At 40.1% G+C, this 22,388-nt stretch overlaps 1 protein-coding gene across 1 annotated transcript; it reads left to right on the top strand.

The window, feature by feature from the left end:
- The first annotated feature begins 9,899 nt into the window (after window positions 1-9,899).
- On the top strand, window positions 9,900-12,585 carry LOC133256962 (ras-related GTP-binding protein C-like). The gene is given in 4 exon segments (XM_061432253.1): window positions 9,900-10,068; window positions 10,070-10,131; window positions 10,134-10,235; window positions 10,238-12,585. Coding segments are annotated over 4 exon segments (1,188 nt in total). The 5' UTR covers window positions 9,900-9,982; the 3' UTR covers window positions 11,176-12,585.
- Window positions 12,586-22,388: the final 9,803 nt, after the last annotated feature.

The raw sequence follows: 22,388 nt of genomic DNA, 5'->3' as shown, positions 1-22,388 counted from the left end.
TAAGAGGGTTCCTTTTCTCTGCACCCTCTAGAGCATTTATTGTTTGTAGACTTTTTGATAACAGCCATTCTGACCAGCATGAAATGGTACCTCATTGGGGTTTTGATTTGCATTTCTCTGATAATGAGTGATGTTGAGCATCTTTTCATGTGTTTGTTAGCCATCTTCTTTCAAGAAATGTCTGTTTAGTTCTTTGGCCCATTTTTTGATTGGGTCATTTATTTTTCTGATATTTAGCTGCATGAGTTGCTTGTATATTTTTGAGATTAATTCTTTGTCAGTTGCTTCATTTGCTATTATTTTCTCCCATCCTGAAGGCTGTCTTTTCACCCTGCTTATAGTTTCCTTCGTCATGCAAAAGCTTTTAAGTTTATTTAGGTCCCATTTGTTTATTTTTTTTTTGGAATGCTTTTATTTCCATTGCTTTTATTTCCATTATTCTGGGAGGTGGGTCATAGAGGATCCTGCTGTGATTTATGTCAGAGGATGTTCTGCCTATGTATTTCTCTAGAAGTTTTATAGTTTCTGGTCTTACATTTAGATCTTTAATCCATTTTGAGTTTATTTTTGTGTATGGTGTTAGAAAGTGTTCTAGTTTCATTCTTTTACAGGTGGTTGACCAGTTTTCCCAGCACCACTTGTTAAAGAGAGTCTTTTCTCTATTGTATAGTCTTGCCTCCTTTGCCAAAGATAAGGTTTCCATAGGTGCGTGGATTTATCTCTGGGGTTTGTATTTTGTTCCTTTGATCTATATTTCTGTCTTTGGGTACCATACTGTCTTGATGACTGTAGCTTTGTAGTATAGTCTGAATTCAGGCAGGTTGATTCCTCCAGTTCCATTCTTCTTTATTAAGTTTGCTTTGGTTTTTTGATTTTTTTTTGTATTTCCATACAAACTGTGAAATTATTTGCTCTAGTTCTGTGAAAAATACCATTGATAGCTTGACAGGGATTGCATTGAATCTATGGATTGCTTTGGGTAGTATACTCATTTTCACTATATTGATTCTTCTGATCCAGGAACATGGTATATTTCTCCATCTATTTGTGTCATCTTTTATTTCTTTCATCAGTGTTTTATGGTTTTCTATATATAGGTCTTTTGTTTCTTTAGGTAGATTTATTCCTAGGTATTTTATTCTTTTCTTTGCACTGGTGCATGGAATTGTTTCCTTAATTTCTCTGTTTTCTTGTTGTTAGTGTAGAGGAATGAAAGGTATTTCTGTGTGTTAATTTTATATCCTGCAACTTTACTATATTCATTGATTAGCTCTAGTAATTTTCTCGTGGTGTCTTTAGGGTTTTCTATGTAGAGGATCATGTCATCTGCAAACAGTGAGTTTTACTTCTTTTCCAATCTGGATTCCTTTTATTTCTTTTTCTTCTCTGATTCCTATGGCTAAAACTTTCCAAAACTATGTTGAATAGTAGTGGTGACAGTAGGCACCCTTGTCTTGTTCCTGACTTTATGGGAAATGCTTTCAGTTTTTCACCATTGAGGATGATGTTTGCTGTGGGTTTATCATATATGGCTCTTATTATGTTGAGGTATGTTCCTTCAATGCCTGCTTTCTGGAGTTTTTTTTTTTTTTTTACCATAAATGGGTATTGAATTTTGTCAAAGGCTTTCTCTGCATCTATTGAGATAATCATATAGTTTTTATCTTTCAATCTGTTGATGTGGTATATCACACTGATTGATTTGCAAATACTGAAGAATCCTTGCATCCCTGGGATAAAGTCCACTTGGTCATGATGTATGATCTTTTTAATATTTGTTGGATTCTGTTTGCTGGAATTTTATTAAGGATTTTTGAATCTATGTTCATCAGTGATATTGGCCTGTAGTTTTCTTTTTTTGTGGCACCTTTGTCTGGTTTTGGTATTAGGGTGATGGTGGCCTCATAGAATGAGTTTGGCAGTTTCCCTTCCTCTGCAATTTTCTGGAAGAGTTTGCATAGGATAGTGGTTCAGATCAGATCAGATCAGTCACTCAGTCGTGTCCGACTCTTTGCGACCCCATGAATCACAGCACACCAGGCCTCCCTGTCCATCATCAACTCCCAGAGTTCACTGAGACTCACGTCCATTGAGTCAGTGATGCCATCCAGCCATCTCATCCTCTGTTGTCCCCTTCTCCTCTTGCCCCCAATCCCTCCCAGCATCAGAGTCTTTTCCAATGAGTCAACTCTTCGCATGAGGTGGCCAAAGTACTGGAGTCTCAGCTTTAGCATCATTCCTTCCAGAGAAATCCCAGGGCTGATCTCCTTCAGAATGGACTGGTTGGATTTCCTTGCAGTCCAAGGGACTCTCAAGAGTCTTCTCCAACACCACAGTTCAAAAGCATCAGTTCTTCAGCGCTCAGCCTTCTTCACAGTCCAACTCTCACATCCATACATGACCACAGGAAAAACCATAGCCTTGACTAGACGAACCTTTGTTGGCAAAGTAATGTCTCTGCTTTTGAATGTGCTATCTAGGTTGGTCATAACTTTCCTTCCAAGGAGTAAGCGTCTTTTAATTTCATGGCTGCAGTCACCATCTGCAGTGATTTTGGAGCCCAAAAAATAAAGTCTGACACTGTTCCCACTGTTTCCCCATCTATTTCCCATGAAATGATGGGACCAGATGCCATGATCTTCGTTTTCTGAATGTTGAGCTTTAAGCCAACTTTTTCACTCTCCTCTTTCACTTTCATCAAGAGGCTTTTTAGTTCCTCTTCACTTTCTGCCATAAGGGTGGTGTCATCTGCATATCTGAGGTTATTGATATTTCTCCTGGCAATCTTGATTCCAGCTTGTGTTTCTTCCAGTCCAGCGTTTCTCATGATGTACTCTGCATAGAAGTTAAATAAACAGGGTGACAATATACAGCCTTGACGTGCTCCTTTTCCTATTTGGAACCAGTCTGTTGTTCCATGTCCAGTTCTAACTGTTGCTTCCTGACCTGCATACAGATTTCTCAAGAGGCAGATCAGGTGGTCTGGTATTTCCATCTCTTTCAGAATTTCCCACAGTTTATTGTGATCCACACAGTCAAAGGCTTTGGCATAGTCAATAAAGCAGAAATAGATGTTTTTCTGGAACTCTCTTGCTTTTTCGATGATCCAACAGATGTTGGCAATTTGATCTCTGGTTCCTCTGCCTTTTCCAAAACCAGCTTGAACATCAGGAAGTTCATGGTTCACATACTGGTGAAGCCTGGCTTAGAGCATTTTGAGCATTACTTTACTAGCGTGTGAGATGAGTGCAATTGTGTGGTAGTTTGAGCATTCTTTGGCATTGTCTTTCTTTGGGATTGGAATGAAAACTGACCTTTTCCAGTCCTGTGGCCACTGCTGAGTTTTCCAAATTTGCTGGCATATTGAGTGCAGCACTTTCACAGGATAGTGGTTAGCTCTTCTCTAAATTTTTGGTAGAATTCAACTGTGAAGCCATCTGGCCCTCAGCTTTTGTTTGTTGGAAGATTTTTTTATTACAGTTTTGATTTTTGTGCTTTGATGGGTTTGTTAAGATTTTCTATTTTTCCTGGTTCAGTTTTGGAAGGTTATACTGTTCTAAGAATTTGCCCGTTTCTTCCAAGTTGTCCATTTTATTGTCATATCGTTGCTGATCATAGTCTCTTATGAACCTTTGTATTTCTGTGTTGTCTGTTGTGATTTCTCCATTTTCATTTCTAACTTTGTTGATTTGATTTTTCTCCCTTTTTTTCTTGATGAGTCTGGCTAATGGTTTGTCTATTCATTTATCTTCTCAAAAAACCGTAAAAGCTGGTTTTTTAAAAGATAATTTGACAGACTGTTAAGTAGACTGCCCAAGAAGAGAGAGGACACAAATAAAATTAGAAATTAAAGAAAAGATGTTACAACTGCTACTATAAAAATACAAAGGGACATAACACACTACTGTGAACAGTTATTCAATAAGAAATAGGACAACTCATAGAAGTCAATTAATTCCTAGAAACATATAAACTACTAAGACTGACTGATGAAGAAATATTAATAGAAAATATGAACAGGCTAATTACTAGTAAGGAGATTGAATCGTAATCAACACTCACCCAACAAAGAAAAGTCCAAGACTAGATGACTTTTAAGTTATCTCTATCAAACACTCAAAGACAAGTGAATAACAATCCATCTGAAATTCATCTGAAAGACTGAAGAGAACACTTCCAAACTCATTGCATGAGGTCAGCATTATCCTAATACCAAAACCAGTCAATGACACCACAGGAGAAGACAATTACAGACAAATACCCTTGATGAACACAGATCCAAAACCTTCAACAAAATATTAGCAAACTGAATTCAGTAATACATTAAAAGGAGCATACACCATTATCAAGTGGGATTTAATACTAGGTTGTAAGAATGGTTTAACATCTACAAACCAATCAATGTTTTAACAAAATGAAGGATAAATGATTATCTTAATAGATGCAGAGAAAGCATTTGACAAAATTTGATATCTAGTTATTATAAAAACTCTCAACAAAGTGGATATAGGAGAAGTGTGCTTCAACATAATAAAGGTCACATGTAACAAGTCTGCAGCTAATGTCATACTTGGGTGAAAATATGAAAGCTTTTTGTTCAGACTTGGAGCAACACAAGGATGCCCACTCTCATCACTTCTATTCAACATAGTATTGGAAGTCCTAGTCAGAGCAATTAGACAAGAGAAAGAAACAAAGTGTATCTAAATTGGAAAGGAAAAATTAAAACCATTACTATTTGCAGATGACATGATATTGTACATAGAAAACTTTAAAGACGTTACCAAATAAAATTTTTAGAACTAATCAACAAATTCAATAAAGTTGCAGACTAGAAAATTAACATAGTTGCCTGTTGCAATTATATACACTATGTTAAACTATCAGAAAGAGAAATTAAGAAACCATCCTATTCACAGTATATCAAAAGAGTATTTCTTAGGAATAAATTTAACCCAGAAGGCTTCCCTGGTGGCTCAGACAGTAAAGAATCTGCCTGCAATGCAGGAGACCTGGGTTTGATCCCTGGGTTGGGAAGATCCCCTGGAGGAGGGCATGGCAACCCATTCCAGTATTCCTGCCTGGAGAATCCCCATTGACAGAGGTTCCTGACAGGATACTGTCCATGGGGTCTCAAAGAGTCAGACACAACTGAGTGACTAAGCACAGCACAGGAGGTGAAAGACCTATACACTGAAAACTATAAGACATTGATGAAAGAAATTAAAGAAGACACAAGTAAATGAAAAGATACTCTGAGCTAGCTCATGGATTAGAAGAATTAATATTGTTAAAATGTTCATACTACTCAAAGCAATCTACAGATTCCTATCACAGTGAAACTCCTATCAAAATTCCAATAGGAATTTCACAGAAATCTTTCACAGATGTTTTTCACAGAAATAGAAAAGAAAAACCTCCTAAAATTCATATGGAACAACAAAAGAACCCCCCAAAATCAAAGCAATCTTGAGAAAGAAAAACAAAGCTGGAGGCATCATACTTCCTAATTTTTAACTATACAGTTTTGGCATGAAAACAGACACAGAGATCAATGAAAGCAGAAAAGTTCAATTTTCCAGTGGAAGCTGGCCATGCAGAGAGCCCCATGCTGGGGCTGCTGGGGTGAGGGGTTGGGGCACTGCCTCCTGAGGAGCCCTCTTCCCAGACTCACTTGGAAGGACAGATGGGAAACTGCTAACTAAACTGAGCCAAGAGGACCAGAATGACCTGGGAGGAGGTGGTGAGTGGTGGCAGGAACTGGTAGGCAAAGGTCCAGGAACAGGCAGGCCAAGTCTCAGAGGAGGCCAAGGGAGGCTGGGCAGTGAGATGGGCTCCAGGGCTGTCCTGGAATAGACTATAGGTCAGGGTGACAATGGCCGGTCTGAACACCTTCACTACAGCTGGCTGTGTGATGGAAATCTCACAGAAACCAGAGGGGCGAATTGCTGACTCTCCCCATTTTGATGAGGTGGAAAGAGGCTTGAGGGGGATGCCTAAGTTGTCCCTACTGGGGGAGTCCGGCTGGGGATGTGCCTGGCTCCAAAGTCCCTGCTCCCTTCAAGTGACATGGAGCCAGGTCGCAGGTGAAAGAGGAGTCATTTATGGTTGGGCAGTGGCAGGACCTGGGCTCTGTCAATATTTGGGATGGTTCAATCATTAACCAACTCAGCCTTCTTTTTTGGCAGGCTCTCCTCAGGCAGGTGCTGGGCCAGACCTAGCCCAGCCCTTGGGGACTGGAGCCCCGAGTCCCATCCTGCCTGCCTGCCTGCTGGGGGCTCCATGGGGCATCAACAGGATTGGACATGGAGGAGCAGGCAGGTGGCAGCACCCTCTGATCAGGAAATTTCTCCCATGATAGGTGGTTCCCCACCTTGTCCCCACCCACAGGGCTACAGTCTTGATTTAGGGCCTAAATAAACATGTGATTAGGGTGCTAAATCAGTTGGGGAAATGAGTTTGAAAAGACCCTATCAAGTGAAAAAAAAAAGGCTTTGAAAGTAGTTGTCATAGGAGTCAGAATTTTGATGGATTTTACTACACTTATTTTGTGGTTTAGTATTATTTTATTTTAAATTACAAATGTGGGGAAAGAAAGCACAGCAGGATCTTTCTAGTGCTGTGCTCACCTTGACCTGTGCTAAGGGCCAAGGACTATTCTGTGTGTGTGTTCAGTCATGTCCAACTTTGCAACCCTATGGACTGTAGCCCGCCAGCCTCCTCTGTTCCTGGGATTGCCCAGGCAAGAATACTGGGTGGGTTGCCATCTCCTTCTCCAGGGACCCAGGGATCAAAACCGCGTCTCTTACATCTCCTGCACTGGCAGGTGGATTCTTTACCACTAGCGCCACCTGGGAAGCTCAAGGACTATTCTAGGCCCTTCATATGCACTGTTTGATTTAACCCCTATTAGCCATTCTAAAAGATGCACTCCCATTTTACCCATCTTAGGAAACTGAGGCTCAGAGAAGTGAAATTACTTTTGAAATGCACAGTGAGTATGGAGAGAATGAGGATATGCCCCCAAGTTTTCTGACTTCAAGCGAGGACCTTTCAGGACCTGTCAGTCCTGGAGAGACCTCAGCAGAGTAAGGAACTGGGAAAGGGTGCAGAGGGCAGGTGGAACTCTACATACAAAGGCTAGAGATAAATGGGACCAGCCCTGGGAGGGCAGGGTCCTGATGGTTGACACATCCCTGCTGTGTGGTCTCCATAGATGGAGTTCTGATTCTATCACAAAGTGAGGTGTGGGAGACAGGGACAACAGACCTCCTGAGATAAGGCACATGAGCTGGAACTAGATAGTAGTAACTGGGTTGTAACAAGCCTAACGGCTCCTGTGTTGTTTGGGGGCCAGTCACTTCACCCCATTGGGCCACTGCAGTCATCAGTTGTCCCTCACTTGAAAGGCAAGAAAACACAGATCACACTGCAAGTTGGTGGTAGAGCTCAGCCTGAAATCCAGGACCCCTGGTTTGTAGCCCGTGTTCTTTCCCCTGCACCTGCTCAGTTTGTTATTGTTTAGTCATTAAGCCATGTCCAAATCTTTGCAACCCCACAGACTGCAGCATGCTAGGCTTCCTTGTTCTTCACCATATCCTGGAATTTGCTCAGACTCATGTTCATTGAGTCGGTGATGCCATCCAACCATCTCATCCTCTGTCGTCCCCTTCTCCTCCTGCCCTCAATCCTTCCCAGCATCAGGGTCTTTTCCAGTGAGTTGGCTCTTCGCATCAGGTGACCAAAGTATTGGAGCTTCAGCGTCAGCATCAGTCCTTCCAATGAATAATCAGGGTTGATTTCCTTTAGAATTGACTGGTTGGATCTCCTTACAATCCAAGGGACTCTCAAGAGTCTTCTTCAGCACCACAACTTGAAAGCATCGTTCAGCACTCAGTCTTCTTTATGGTCCAGCTCTCACATTCATACATGACTACTGGAAAAACCATAGCTTTGCTATATGGACCTTTGTCGGCAAAGTGATGCCTCTGCTTTTTAATATGCTGTCTAGGTTTGTCATAGTGTTTTTTCCAAGGAGCAAACGTCTTTTAATTTCATGGCTGCAGTCACTGTCTTCAGTGATTTTGAGCCCAAGAAAATGAAATCTGCCACTGTTTCCACTTTTTCCCCATCTATTTGCCATGAAGTGATGGGACCGGATGCCATGATCTTAGTTTTCTGAATGCTGAGTTTTAAGTCAACTTTTTCACTCTCCTCTCACCCTCATCAAGAGGCTCTTTAGTTCCTCTTCACTGTCAATAGAAGTGGTACCATCTGCATATCTGAGGTTGTTGATATTTCTCCAGGCAATCTTGATTCCAGCATGTGATTCACCCAGTCCAGTGTTTCTCATGATGTACTCTGCATGTAAGTTAAATAAATAAGCAGGGTGACAATATACAGCCTTGATGTACTCCTTTCCCAATTTTGAACCGATCTGTTGTTCCATGTCTGGTTCGAACTGTTGTCTCTTGACCTGCATACAGGTTTCTCAGGAGACACGTGAGGAGGTCTGGTATTCTAATCTCTTTAAGAACTTTCCAATTTGTTGTGATCCACACAAAGGTTTTAGTGTAGTCAATGAGGCAGAAGTAGATGTTTTTCTGGAATTCCCTTGCTTTTTCTATGATCCAACAGATGTTCGCAATTTGATCTCTGGTTCCTCTGCCTTTTCTAAATCCAGCTCAGTTTGTACTATGAATGTAAGGGCCAGAGTGAGGGCACTGAGGTCCCATAGGATCTTTCCTCAAGCAGAAGCATGTTGCACATGCTGTCACACATGCTAAAAAAAAGCCCAAAATTATACATGCACATGATTAAACAACCAACTAGTACAACAGACTTAGTATGAGCAGTCATTATCTGCCATCCCATTCCTCATCTACTCCCTTTTCCCCCTCTGTGCTGATTTGAGTACATTTTATTATTCTTTCTTCATGCTCATTAATTCTGTCTTCTCCTGTGTCCATTGTGAAAGCTATCCAATGAGCTATTAATGTCAGATATCAACATTTTCCATTCTAGAACATCTGTATAATTTTCTTTGCATATTACATCTCTCTGAAAAAATTTTCATTAATTCTTTTCTATCTTAGATTGTTATAATCACATTAAAACATTGTCATCTATTCCAACATCTGGATCATTGATAAGTCTATATATATTGGCTTTTTCCCTCTTGATCATTGGTTACAATTTCCTGTTTCTTTGCCTGTCTCATAATTTTTAAAATTATGCTGAAAACTGTTTGTAAAGGAACCAGCAACTGAAGAATTTGTTTTTTCCTATCAAAAAATCTTTTCCCTTTCTAGTTCAATCAATAACTAAGCTGAAGATGCAAACTATTATTATAGGATGGGTAAACAGCAAGGTCCTACTTGTTGTATTGCACAGGGAACTATATTCAATATCCTGTGATAAACCATAATGGAAAAGAATATGAAAAAGAATGTATCTATCTAACTGGATCACTTTGCTAAAAAGCAAAAATGAACACATTGTAAATCAATATACTTCAATAAAATAAAGAAAAGGAGGAGGAGGAACTAAGCTGTGATGAAGCTGGATGGCAGCTTTAGTTAAAATCAGAGCCCACCAGATTGCAAGTACTTCCTAGGGAGACATTCTCAGCTTTGGACTGACAGCCTGACAGGTCTGTCTTGTCCACCCCAAAGATGCAGGAGGTTATTCTTCCCTTTGGCAATTTTAAACTTCTCTTCAGTCTTCTCCCCACTGCTACGCCCACCAATGCTCCTTCCAAATTTAGCAAATATCTTAAGGAGACTGGAAGGTTGTTAAGAGTCAGGCCCTTTTTCTGGTTAGAAGTTTGTCTCCTAGATACCTAAGAGTAAGGGAAACTATGCTCCACCATTTAGAACCCCACTAGTCTCTTTAATCTTTAAAAAGCAGAGACAGGGGAGGCGGCGGCCTGGCTTGGCCTGGCCTGGCCTGTCAGGGCGCGGGCGGCGGCGGCTCCAGCACCATGTCCCTGCAGTACGGGGCGGAGGAGACGCCCCTCGCCGGCAGTTACGGCGCGGCGGATTCGTTCCCAAAGGATTTCGGCTACGGAGGAGGAGGAAGAGGAGGCGGCAGCCGCGGGCGGCGGGGCTGGGGCGGGGGCCGGAGGAGGCTGTGGCCCGGGGGCGCTGACAGCTCCAAGCCGAGGATTCTGCTCATGGGCCTCCGGCGCAGCGGCAAGTCCTCCATCCAGAAGGTGGTGTTTCATAAAACGTCACCAATGAGACTCTCTTTTTGGAAAGTACCAACAAGATTTACAAAGATGACATTTCTAATAGCTCCTTTGTGAATTTCCAAATATGGGATTTTCCTGGGCAAATGGACTTTTTTGACCCAACTTTTGACTACGAGATGATCTTCAGGGGAACAGGAGCGTTGATATATGTCATTGATGCACAGGATGACTACATGGAGGCTTTAACAAGACTTCACATTACTGTTTCTAAAGCCTACAAAGTTAACCCAGACATGAATTTTGAGGTTTTTATTCACAAAGTTGATGGTCTGTCTGATGATCACAAAATAGAAACACAGAGGGACATTCATCAAAGGGCCAATGATGACCTTGCAGATGCTGGGCTAGAAAAACTCCACCTTAGCTTTTATTTGACTAGTATCTATGACCATTCAATATTTGAAGCCTTTAGTAAGGTGGTGCAGAAACTTATCCCACAGCTACCGACCTTGGAAAACCTATTAAATATCTTTATATCAAATTCAGGCATTGAAAAAGCTTTTCTCTTCGATGTTGTCAGCAAAATCTACATTGCAACAGACAGTTCTCCTGTGGATATGCAGTCATATGAACTTTGCTGTGACATGATTGATGTTGTAATTGATGTGTCTTGTATATATGGGCTAAAGGAAGATGGAAGTGGAAGTGCTTATGACAAAGAGTCCATGGCCATCATCAAGCTGAATAACACAACTGTCCTGTATTTAAAGGAGGTGACTAAATTTTTGGCACTGGTTTGCATCCTTAGGGAAGAAAGTTTTGAAAGAAAAGGTTTAATAGATTATAATTTCCATTGTTTCCGAAAAGCTATTCATGAGGTTTTTGAGGTGGGTGTGACTTCTCACAGGAGCTGTAGTCACCAGACCAGTGCCCCCAGCCTGAAAGCGTTGACACACAACGGCACGCCACGAAATGCCATCTAGCCTGGACGCCAGCAATCGGGGCTCTGTGCCAGCTTATTCTTCACTCCAGGGTCAGCTGCCATGTGCTACAGGACATAGGAGTTGCCGCTTGTGGGAACCTGGTGCCTGTCCCACTAGAGACAAGGGGTAGAGTTTCTCATTTGGATGCAAACACCTTCAGCCAGTGGTGTGCAACTGAAGCTACTATTTCTTTAAAAAAAAAAAAAAAAAGGCAAAAAAGAATTCCAGAGACCACAGAAGTGTGTGTCTTTCTCCTCTTGGGGGCCCTACTTTAAGTAGTTGGGACATCTTGGACCTGGAGATAACAGCCCTTAACCCGTTCTTACCAGGGGATGTCTCCATCAAATACCAGTTGAAAATAATAGAAAGAACTGAATTTTTATATGCTTCACTTAGATTTTCATTTGAGTAGTCTCTAAAAATCCTGCCTCGCTTAAGTTCTAACACTGCCTCTCAGATTTCAGTTTTGGACCTTGTACACCTCAGACCTTCTAAACGCATTTGCTTGCTAACTCGGAAGACACATGGTCTGACTGCAGCAAGAAAGGACATTCCTGTATTTGTTTCTGAAGAAATGAGAAAATTTTATGCTGCATTAAGTCGAGAGCAAGTCTCCAACAGTGGCTGCTGTGTTCGTTCCCTCAGAAGTGTTGAGGAACAAACTTTGAGACAGAAGAAGATTTTTGCACCTGTGTTTTGGATACCAGATACCTGGGTTCCTTCCCTCGCATTTGAGAAATGATTCTGATCACTGTTTTTTTAAAAAAAAAAAGGGAATTAAAAAAGTTGTTTTCCCCACAATCTCTTCCTCCTCTTAGGAGAAAAACTCATCATGTCATTGAAATATTTAGCTTATTTTTCTTTAAACTTGATACCAGTCTCCACATACCTTTTTTCTCAGCTGGTGAGAGTCTTTTAAGAAGTGCTGTGTTGTTGACCCTGAATGACCCGGAGGCACTGGTGGACTGCCCTGGGGCTTGAAGAGCGTACGGCACCACGACGTGTCGGTGAGCATGCTTCGTCTCCAGTGTCCCGACACCAGGTGTCAACTGTGGTACTTTCTTCACCTAGGATATTGATTTATAATTGGTTGTTGTTTGTTGAAAGTTGATACCCTTTCCATTGACTTAAACTTATACGTTACTTTTACTCCACACGCCCAGTTGTCATATATTCCAAAGCCACTGGACCACTTGAGTGCATAAGTGCCACTGTTAATGAAGTGTGTGTATTCAGGTCTGTAAACCCAACGGTGTGACTTGAGTGCTTCCTGCAGGTGATTCTGACTGTTGAGTATTTACATGGACCATGGTGATATCCAAAAGAAAAATGCCTTTATATTTATAGGTTATTTCATTGAACTATATAAAATGGGTATCAATAAATGTATTTACTCCAAAAAAAAAAAAAGCAGAGACACTATTTTGCCAACAAAGATCCATATAGTCAAAGCTATGGTTTTTCCGGTAGTCATGTATGGATGTGAAAGTTGGACTATAAAGAAAGCTGAACGCCAAAGAATCAATGCTTTTGAACTATGTTGTTAGAGAAGACTCTTGACAGTCCCTTGGATTGCAAGATCAAACCTATCAATCCTAAAGGAAATCAGTCCTGAATATTCATTGCAAGGACTGATGTTGAAGCTCCAATACTTTGGCCACCTGATCAAAGAACTGACTCATTGGAAAAGACCCTGATGCTGGGACAGATTGAAGGTGGGAGGAGAAGGGGACAACAGAGGATGAGATGGTTGGAAGGCATCACTGACTCGACGGACATAAGTTTGAGCAGGCTCTGGGAGTTGGTGATGGACAGGGAAGCCTGGCATCTGCAGTCCATGGGGTCACAAAGAGTCAGACACGACTGAGCAATAGAACTGAACTGATCTAGTTTCTTTAATCAGCAAATTCATTGGGGTGGGAGTTGGGGTAGGGGCAGAATGGCTGCTACACTTAAAATTTTAATAGACTTCTTAAGGAACAGTTTTAGTTTTGCAGAAAAATTGAATGGAAGGTACAGAGTTCCCACGAATCCCCCCCACCCCCTCACCACCACCAGTTTCCCCTATTATTAACAACTTGCTTTGGTGTGATATGTTCGTTATAACTAATGAGTCAGTATTGACAAATTATTATTAATTAACCCAGGTCTCCCACATTGCAGGCAGATTCTTTACCATCTGAGCCACCAGGGAAGCCCATTATTAACTGAAGTCTATAATTCACATTAGGGCTCAATCTTTTGTGTTTTACTTTGTATGGCTTCTGACAAATGTATAATGAAATGTATCCATTACAATATCATACAAAATATTTTCACTGTTTTAAAAATCCCATGTTTCACATACTCATCTTTCTCTTCCTTCCTCCAAGCTCCTAGCAACCACTGGTCTTTTTACTATCTCCATAGTTTTGCCTTTCCCCCCAGAATGTCATACAGTATGGAGCCTTTTGTGATTGTCTTCTTTCACTAGACAATATGCATTTAAGTTTCCTTCATGTCTTTTCATGTCTTGAGAGCTCATTTCTTTTTCTTGCTGAATAATATTTCATTGTCTGCATGTTCCATGGTTTATCTATTTCTGTATTGAATGACCTCTTGATTGCTTGTAGGTTTTGGCAATTATGAATAAAGCTGCTGTAAACATCTGTGTGCAGGTTTTTGTATGAATGTAAGTTTTCAAATTATGGTAACATACATTAACATTTGGAAAAATACCAAAGAACATGACTGCTGGATTGTATGGTATGATTATGTTTAGTTTTTTTCCTTTTTTAAATTTTACAATGAAATGAATCCGCCACAGGTACACATGTGTTCCCCATCCTGAACCCTCCTCCCTCCTCCCTCCCTATACCATCCCTCTGGGTCGTCCCAGTGCACCAGCCCCAAGCATCCAGTATCGTGCATCGAACCTGGACTGGCGACTTGTTTCATACATGGTATTATACACGTTTCAATGTCATTCTCCCAAATCTTCCCACCCTCTCCCTCTCCCACAGAGTCCATAAGACTGTTCTATACATCAGTGTCTCTTTTGCTGTCTCGTATACAGGGTTATTGTTACCATCTTTCTAAATTCCATATATATGCATTAGTATACTGTATTGATGTTTTTCTTTCTGGCTTACTTCACTCTGTATAATAGGCTCCAGTTTCATCCACCTCATTAGAACTGATTCAAATGTATGTTTAGTTTGTAAGAAACTGCCAAGCTGTCTTCCCAAAGCAGCTGTACTAGTTTTCATTCACAATAAGCATGATATTTTTTCTTGGTCTGAAGTCTGTTTTGTCTGAATTTCATATAACTATTCCAACTTTCTTTTGACTAGTGTTAGCATGGTATATTTTTCTCCATTCCTTTACTTTTAATCTATCTGTGTCTTAATGTTTTATGTAGACTCCTGTTTTCTATTCATTGTCCCTGTTATTTTCTTCCAACATTTTCTTCCTTCTCTGGTCTTAACTGAGCATATTATATTGTATTCTTCTTCTTCTCCCCACTTAGCATATCAACTATACTTTTGAAAAAAATTAGAATTTTTGTTTCCCTTGAGTTTGCAATATACATTTACATTCAATCTAAGTTTTCTTTCAAGTTAACACTATACCAGTTCATGGATAGTGCAAGTAAATATCTTATAATACAGTGTTCCCGATTGCTCTCTCCATCTTTTATAACATTGCAGTCATTCACTTCACTTATCCATAATCTATAATCACTATTACTATTTGGAACAAAATGTTAGATCAATTAAAAATAAGAAAACTCAAATATTTTAATTTACCTTTATTTCTTCTCTTCCTTTCTTTTTGCAGATCTAAGTTTTTAAAATATTTATATTTATTTATTTGGCTGTGCCAGGTCTTAGTTGCAGCATATGAACTCTTAGTTATGGCATCTGGGTTCTAGTTCCCTGACCAGGGATCGAACCTGGCCTCCTGCATTAGGAGCATGGAGTCTTAGCCACTGGACCCCCAGGGAAATCCCAGATATGAGTTTTTGACCTGTATACATTTGCTTCTCTTTGAAAAATTTGTTTTTCACATTTCCTGCAAGGCAGATCTCCTGGCAACAGTTTCCCACAATTTTATTAATTACTTTTGGCTGTGCTGGGTCTTCATTGCTGCGGCTTCTCTTGTTGCGGAGCACAGGCTCTAGGGCACAGGCTTCAGCAGTTGTAGCACATGGGCTCAGTAGTTGCTGCTCCCAGGCTTTAGAGCACAGGCTCAATATTGTGGTGCACCTGGTTAGTTGCTCCACAGCATATGGGATTTTCCCAACCAGGGATCGAACCTGTGTCTCCTGCATTGGCAGGCAGATTCTTTACCACTGAGCCTCCAGGGAAGCCCTCTCTCTTTTTTTCCTGAGAAAGTCTTTTTTTCCCCTTCACTTTTCAATGATAATTTTCTGGATACAGAATTCTAGGTTGGTGGTTTTTCTAGGTTAATTCTTTCAATACTTTAAATATTTTACATCACTCTCTTCTTGCCCACATGGTATCTGAAGAGAATTTTGATGTAATTTTTTATCCTGGTTCCTCTATTGGTAATGTGTTTTCCCCCTTTGGATTTTCAACTTTTCTCTTTGCCTTTGATTTCTGTCGTTTGAATATACTATACATTGACGTAAGTTTTTTTAGTTTTTTTTTTTAAGTATTTATCATACTTGGTGTTTTCTAGGCTTCCTATATCTGTGATTTGTTGTCTGAAATTAATTTTGAAAATTCTCAGTCATTGTTACTTCCAATATTTCTTCTTTCTTCTTCTGGTATTCCAATTACACATGCTACACCTTTTGAAACTGCTTCATCATTCTCGGATATTCTGTTCCATTATTTTTTCTCCTTGCTTTTCAGTTTTGGAAATTTCTACTGACATATCTTTAAGCTCTGGATTCTTTCCTGGGCTAGTACAGTTTACTGATAAGTTCAAAAGCATTCTTCGCTTCTGTCACAGATTTTTTGATTCCAAGCATTTCCACTTGATTCTTTCTTCGTTTCTACTTTTCTGCTTATATTGCATATCTGTTCTTGCATGTTGTACCCTTTTTTCCATTGGAATCCTTAGCATATGAATCAAATTAAAAAAATTTTTTTCAACCTAGTAATTTCAACCTCTCTCATATCCAAGTTTTATTCTGATGCTTGCTCTGTCTCTTCAAAATGTGTTTCTTGTCTTTGAGTATGATTTGTAATTTTTTGTTGAAGGTCAGTGTAAGGTACTGGGTAAAAATGAATTGAAGTAAATAGGCTTTTATGTGAGGCTTTATGTTTATCTAGCTATGGGTTAGGCTGTATGGCGCAGTGGTAAAAAATCTGCCTGCTAATGCAGGAGAAGCAAAAGACTCAGGTTTGATCCCTGGGTGGGGAAGAGCCCCTGGAGAAGGAAATGGCAACCCACTTCAGTATTCTTGCCTGGGAAATCCCATGGACAGAGGAGCCTGGCGGGCTACAGTCCATGGGGTCACAAAGAGTCAGACACAACTGAGCACACACACACACACACACAGATGTAGATGTCAGAGGATAAAATTCCCTCTGGAGTCTTTGCTTTGGCTCCCCTGTTGCCTTTGGGTTTCCTTAGAGCCTTCTTATATTACATCTGAGACCCACTTCTTTTAGTTGTATCCCCCATCATTAAACAGGATTTCTATTGACGTGGTTGTACAGTGTGGAAAGAGGGGAATGTTCTATAGTACTGTGATTAAGTGTCATCCTCTTAATGAGCTTGTGATCCTGGATTGTGATCTTCACAAGTGCTTTTCAGTTGCTTTTTTCTCTGTTAGGAGAGACAAAGGCCAGAGGGCGGTGGTTTGGGTATTTTTCTTCACCCAGATAGAAGCTTAGAGGAGGCTGTAGTTAGGTATTTCCCCTCCCCCAAGTCAGTTGAGCTCTGGTAAACCACTTTCTCTGGAGGGCAGGCCTTCTTAAGACAAACAGAGTGCTCTCAGCATACTTCAAAATGGCCATTTTCATTGCTTCTCGTCCTTTCGACCAGTATCAAGTGCAAAATGGTCATTTTCCCTCTGCCTGCCTGAAGCACGAGGGGATTTTTTTTTTCTCTGAGGACTTGGTAAGGTTTCTGGAGATAAACCTCAGAAAACTGGTGGGGTAGCGTTGAAGGGGCAGGTGGGTGGTAATTCTCAAACTGTTTTTACTTAGCCTCTAGCAAATCAACTACAGTTTAGCTTTTCCTGCCCTGGTGTTAATTCCTTAGAGATACTGATCCTATACATTATGATTCTCTGTATCTGCCTGTCGCTTTAATTTTGTGGGCAGAGGTTGTGATCTCGAAACTCTGCTGGATCTGAGAATAGTTGTTGATTTTCAGTTTGTTCACATTTTTTTTCTTGAGGTCAGCAATGATGACTTTCAAACTCCTTACGTGCCAAGTTGAAAACTAATAATGTTTTTTGAAGATTGAAAGTTGTTTTGAAGAAGTCCAATTTATTAATTTTTTTCCTTTACAGTGTGTGTTTTTTTTGTCTGTGTTATGTTTAAGAATCTTTGCCAAACTCAAGGTCACTAAAACTTTCTCCAAGAAATTTTGTAGTTTTAGCGATTATCTATGGGCTTCCCTGGTGGCTCAGATAATAAAGAATCCTGCCTGCATTGCCAGGAGATCCTGGCTCAACCCCTGGTTGGGAAGATCTCCTGAAGAAGTTCTACACTCCATTTCGGGTTATTTTTTGTAAGTGGTAGTGAGGTAAAGCAAGAGATTTAATTTTTTGCATATCCAATTGTTGAAAATATTTCTTGCAAAGATTTATTTCTTGTAAAGATTACTCTTCTTCATTGAATTACCTTGCCAAAAATCCTATGTGTGAATCTATTTTGCTCCATTGATCTAATTGTCCCTCTTTATGCCAATACCACAGTTTTGATTACTATGGCTTTACAATAAGCCATTAAATGATGTAATTACTGTAAAGCAAAATTAATTAAACATTATTTTTCAAAGTATTTTGGCTTTTCATTTCCATATAGGTTTTAGAATTGGCTTGTCATATTTTATGAAAAAGCCTGCTAGTATTTTTATTGGTATTGCAATAAATTTATAGATCAATTTTGGAGAGAACTGATATCTAATTTCTCCATAATACATTTATTAAATTTCTATAATATCAACAGGCACTGTGCTAAGCGTTTTACACTTATTCTTTTTTAAATTGCAGTATAATTGCTTTACAATGTTGTGTTAATTTCTGCTGTACAATGAAGTTAATAAGCTATATGTATACATATATCCTCTCCCTCTCAGACCTCCCTCCCACCCTCATATCCCACCTATCTAGGTCATCACAGAACACCGAGTGAGCTCCCTGTACTATACAGCAGGCTCCCACTAGTCATCTATTTTATATGTGGTAGTGTTTATATGTCAATCCTAATCTCCAATTCATCCCACCCTCCCCTCCCACCCGTGTCCACATGTCCCTTCTCTGTGTCTGCATCTCTATTCTTGCCTTACAAACGGGTTCATTTGTACCATTTTTCTAGATACCACTGCTGCTGCTGTTGCTAAGTTGCTTCAGTTGTGCCCAACTCTGTGCGACCCCATAGACAGCAGCCCAACAGGCTCCCCGTCCCTGGGATTTTCCAGGCGAGAGTACTGGAGTGGGGTACCATCGCCTTCTCCGTCTAAATACCACATATATATGTTAATATACAATATATGTTTTTCTCTTTATGACTTACTTCACTCTATATAACACATTCTAAGTCCATCTGCTGCTGCTGCTGCTGAGTCACTTCAGTCATGTCCAACTCTGTGCGACTCCATAGACAGCAGCCCACCAGGATGCCCTGTCCCTGGGATTCTCCAGGCAAGAACACTGGAGTGGGTTGCCATTTCCTTCTCCAATGCATGAAAGTGAAAATGGAGTCGCTCAGTCATGTCCGGCCCTCAGCGACCACATGGACTGCAGCCTTCCAGGCTCCTCCATCCATGGGATTTTCCAGGCAAGAGTACTGGAGTGGGGTGCCATTGCCTTCTCCGCTAGGTCCATCTACATCTCTACAAATGATGCAATTTAATTCCTCTATATGGCTGAGTAATGTGTGCATATATGCATACATATATATACGTATCTATCACATTTTCTTTATTCATCTGTTGACGGACATTTAGGTTGTTTTCATGTCCTGGCTATTGTAAATAGTGCTGCGATGAGAATTACGGTATCTGTGTCTTTTTAAATTGGAGGATAATTGCTTTACAATGTTGTGTTGGTTTCTGTTGTATAACAGCATAAATCAGTCGTGTGTGTGCATGTGTGCTAAGTCACTTCAGTTGTGTGCAACTCTGTGGGACCCTACGGACTGCAGCCTGCCAGGCTTCTCTGTCCTTGGGATTCTCCAGGCAAGAATATTGGAGTGGGCTGCCATACCCTCCTCCAGGGGATCTTCCTGACCTAGGGATCAAACCTGCATTTCTTATGTCTCCTACATTGGCAGGTGGGTTCTTCACCACTAGCGCCACCTGGGAAGCCCATGAATCAGCCATGAGTATACATATATCCCCTCCCTTTTGAGCCCCCCTTCCAAGCCTACCCCCATCCCACCCTTCTAGGTCATCACAGGCTGGTTTCCTTGTTATACAGGAACTGCCCACTAGCTAGCTATTTTACATATGGTTATGTATATATTTCAATGATACTCTCTTAATTGTGTCACCCTCTTCTTCCCCTGCTATGTCTACAAGTCCGTTCTGTGTCTCTATTCCTGCCCTGAAAATAGATTCATCAGTACTATTTTTCTAAAACCCATATATGAGTTAATATATGATATTTGTTTTTCTCTTTCTGACTTGCTTCACTCTGTATAATAGGCTCTAGGTTCACCTACCTCAGTTCAACTAACTCAAATTCATACCTTTTTACAGTTGAGCAATATTCCATTGTGTATATGCACCACAACTCCTTTATCCATTCATCTGTTGATGGACATCTAGGTTGCTCTCATGTCCTGGCTACTGTAAATAGTGCTGCAGTGAGTATTGTGGTACATGTGTCTTTTTGTAATTTATTTATTTTCGGCAGTGCTGGGTCTTTGTTAATTTGTGCAGGTTTTCTCTAGTTGAGGCAAATGGGGGCTGCTGTGTTGTGGTTCATGGGCTTCTCACTATGGTGGCTTTTCTTGTTGTGGAACACAGATTCTAGGCATGCAGGCTTCAGTAGTTGCAGCACGTGAGCTCAGCAGTTGTCACCTGTGGGTTCTGGTGCATGGGCTCAGTTGTTCCACAGCATGTGGAATCGTCCCCGACCAGTGACTGAGCCCATGTGCCCTGCATTGGCAGGTGAATTCTTATCCACTATGCCACCAGGGAAGTCCCATGGGATACATGAGTCCTTTTTGTATTATGGTTTTCTCAGGGTATATGCCCAGTAATGGGATTTCCATGTCAAAGGTAATTTTATTCCTTGTTTTTAATGGAGTCTCCATACTGTTCTCCATGGTGGTTATATCATTTACATTCCCACTAACAGTGCAAGAGGGTTCCCTTTTCTCCACATCTTCTCCAGTCTTTACTGTTTGTAGATTTTTAAAATATTTATTTATTCTTGATTGGTTTGTAGATTTTTTGATGATGGCCATTTTGATCTGTGTGATGTAATACCTCATTGTGGTTTTGATTTGTATTTCTCTAATAATGAGTGATATTGAACATCTTTTCATGTCTTTGTTGGCCATCTGTGTGTCTTCTTTGGAGAAACGTCTGTTAGCTCCTCCACCCATTTTTTGATTTGGTTGTTTTTCTGATACTGAGCTTCATGAGCTGCTCATATATTTTGGAGATAATCCTTTGTCACTTGCTTCATTTGCAATTCTTTTCTCCCATTCTGAGAGTTGTTTTCTCATCTTGCTTATAGTTTCCTTTGCTGTGCAAACTTTTCAAGTTTAATTAGGTCCCATTTGTTTGTTTTTATTTCCATTACTCTAGGAGGTAGGTCAAAGAGGATCTAACTGTGATTTACATCAAGAGTGTTCTGCCTATGTTTTGTTGTAAGAGTTTTATAGTTTCTGGCCTTAAATTTAGGTATTTAATCTATTTTATATTTGTGTATGATGTTAGGAAGTGTTCTATTTTTATTCTTTTACATGGGCTGGCCAGTTTTTCTAGCACCACTTATTGAAGAGGCTGTCTTTTCTCTACTCTCTTCTCTGTCAAAGATAAACTGCCCATAGACGTGTAGGTTTTTCTCTGGGCTTTCTATCTTGTCCCATGGAACTATATTTCTGTTTTAGTGCCAGTACCATACTGGCTTGATGACTATAGCTTTGTACTGTAGTCTGAGGTCAGAACTGTAGATTCCTCCAGCTCCATTTTTCTTTCTCAAGATTGCTTTGGCTATTTGGGATCTTTCTGATTCCATACAAATTGTAAAATTTTTTGTTCTAGTTCTGTGGAAAATGCCATTGGTAATTTGATAGGGATTTCATTGAATCTGTAGATTACTTTGGGTAGTATAGTAATTCTCACAATACTGATTCTTACAATCCAAGAACATGATATATTCTTTCCGTTTACATCCTCTTTGATTTCTTTCATCAGTGTCTTAGTTTTCTGCATATAGGTCTTTTGTCTCCTTAGGTACATTTATTCCTAGGTATTTTATTCTTTTTCTTGCAATAGTGAGTGGGATTGACTTTTAAATTTCTTTCTGATTTTTCATTGTTAGTGTTTAGGATTGCAAGGGATTTCCGTGTATTAATTTTCTATACTGCAATTTCACTAAATTCATTGATTAGGTCTAGTAATTTTTCTGATGGTATTTTAAGGTAGTATCATGTTCGCAAACAAAGAGTTTTTCTTCTTCTTTTCCAATCTGAATTTTTATTTCTTTTTCTTCTCTGATTGCCATGGCTAGGACTTCCAAAGCTAGGTTGAATTACAGTTTCAAGAGTGATCATCCTTGTCTTGTTCCTGATCTTAGAGGAAATGCTTTCAGTTTTTCACCATGAGAATAATGTTTACTATGGGTTTGTCACATATGGCCTTTATTATGTTGAAGTAGTTTCCTTCTACACCCGTTTTCTAGTTTACCATAAATGTGTGCTGAATTTTGTTGAAAGCTTTTTCTGTATGTTGAGACTATAATATAGTTTTATCTTTCAATTTGTTAATATGGTGTTACACATTGTGTATATTGAAGAATCTTTGCATCCATGGGATAAACCCCTCTTGATCATGGCATACAATTCTTTTAA

This window comes from Bos javanicus, chromosome 2 (genome assembly GCF_032452875.1).
Source record: "Bos javanicus breed banteng chromosome 2, ARS-OSU_banteng_1.0, whole genome shotgun sequence".
Classification (NCBI taxonomy): domain Eukaryota; kingdom Metazoa; phylum Chordata; class Mammalia; order Artiodactyla; family Bovidae; genus Bos; species Bos javanicus.
The sequence above is the reverse complement of the archived record's forward strand: the minus strand, read 5'-3'. Positions and strand labels throughout refer to the sequence as shown.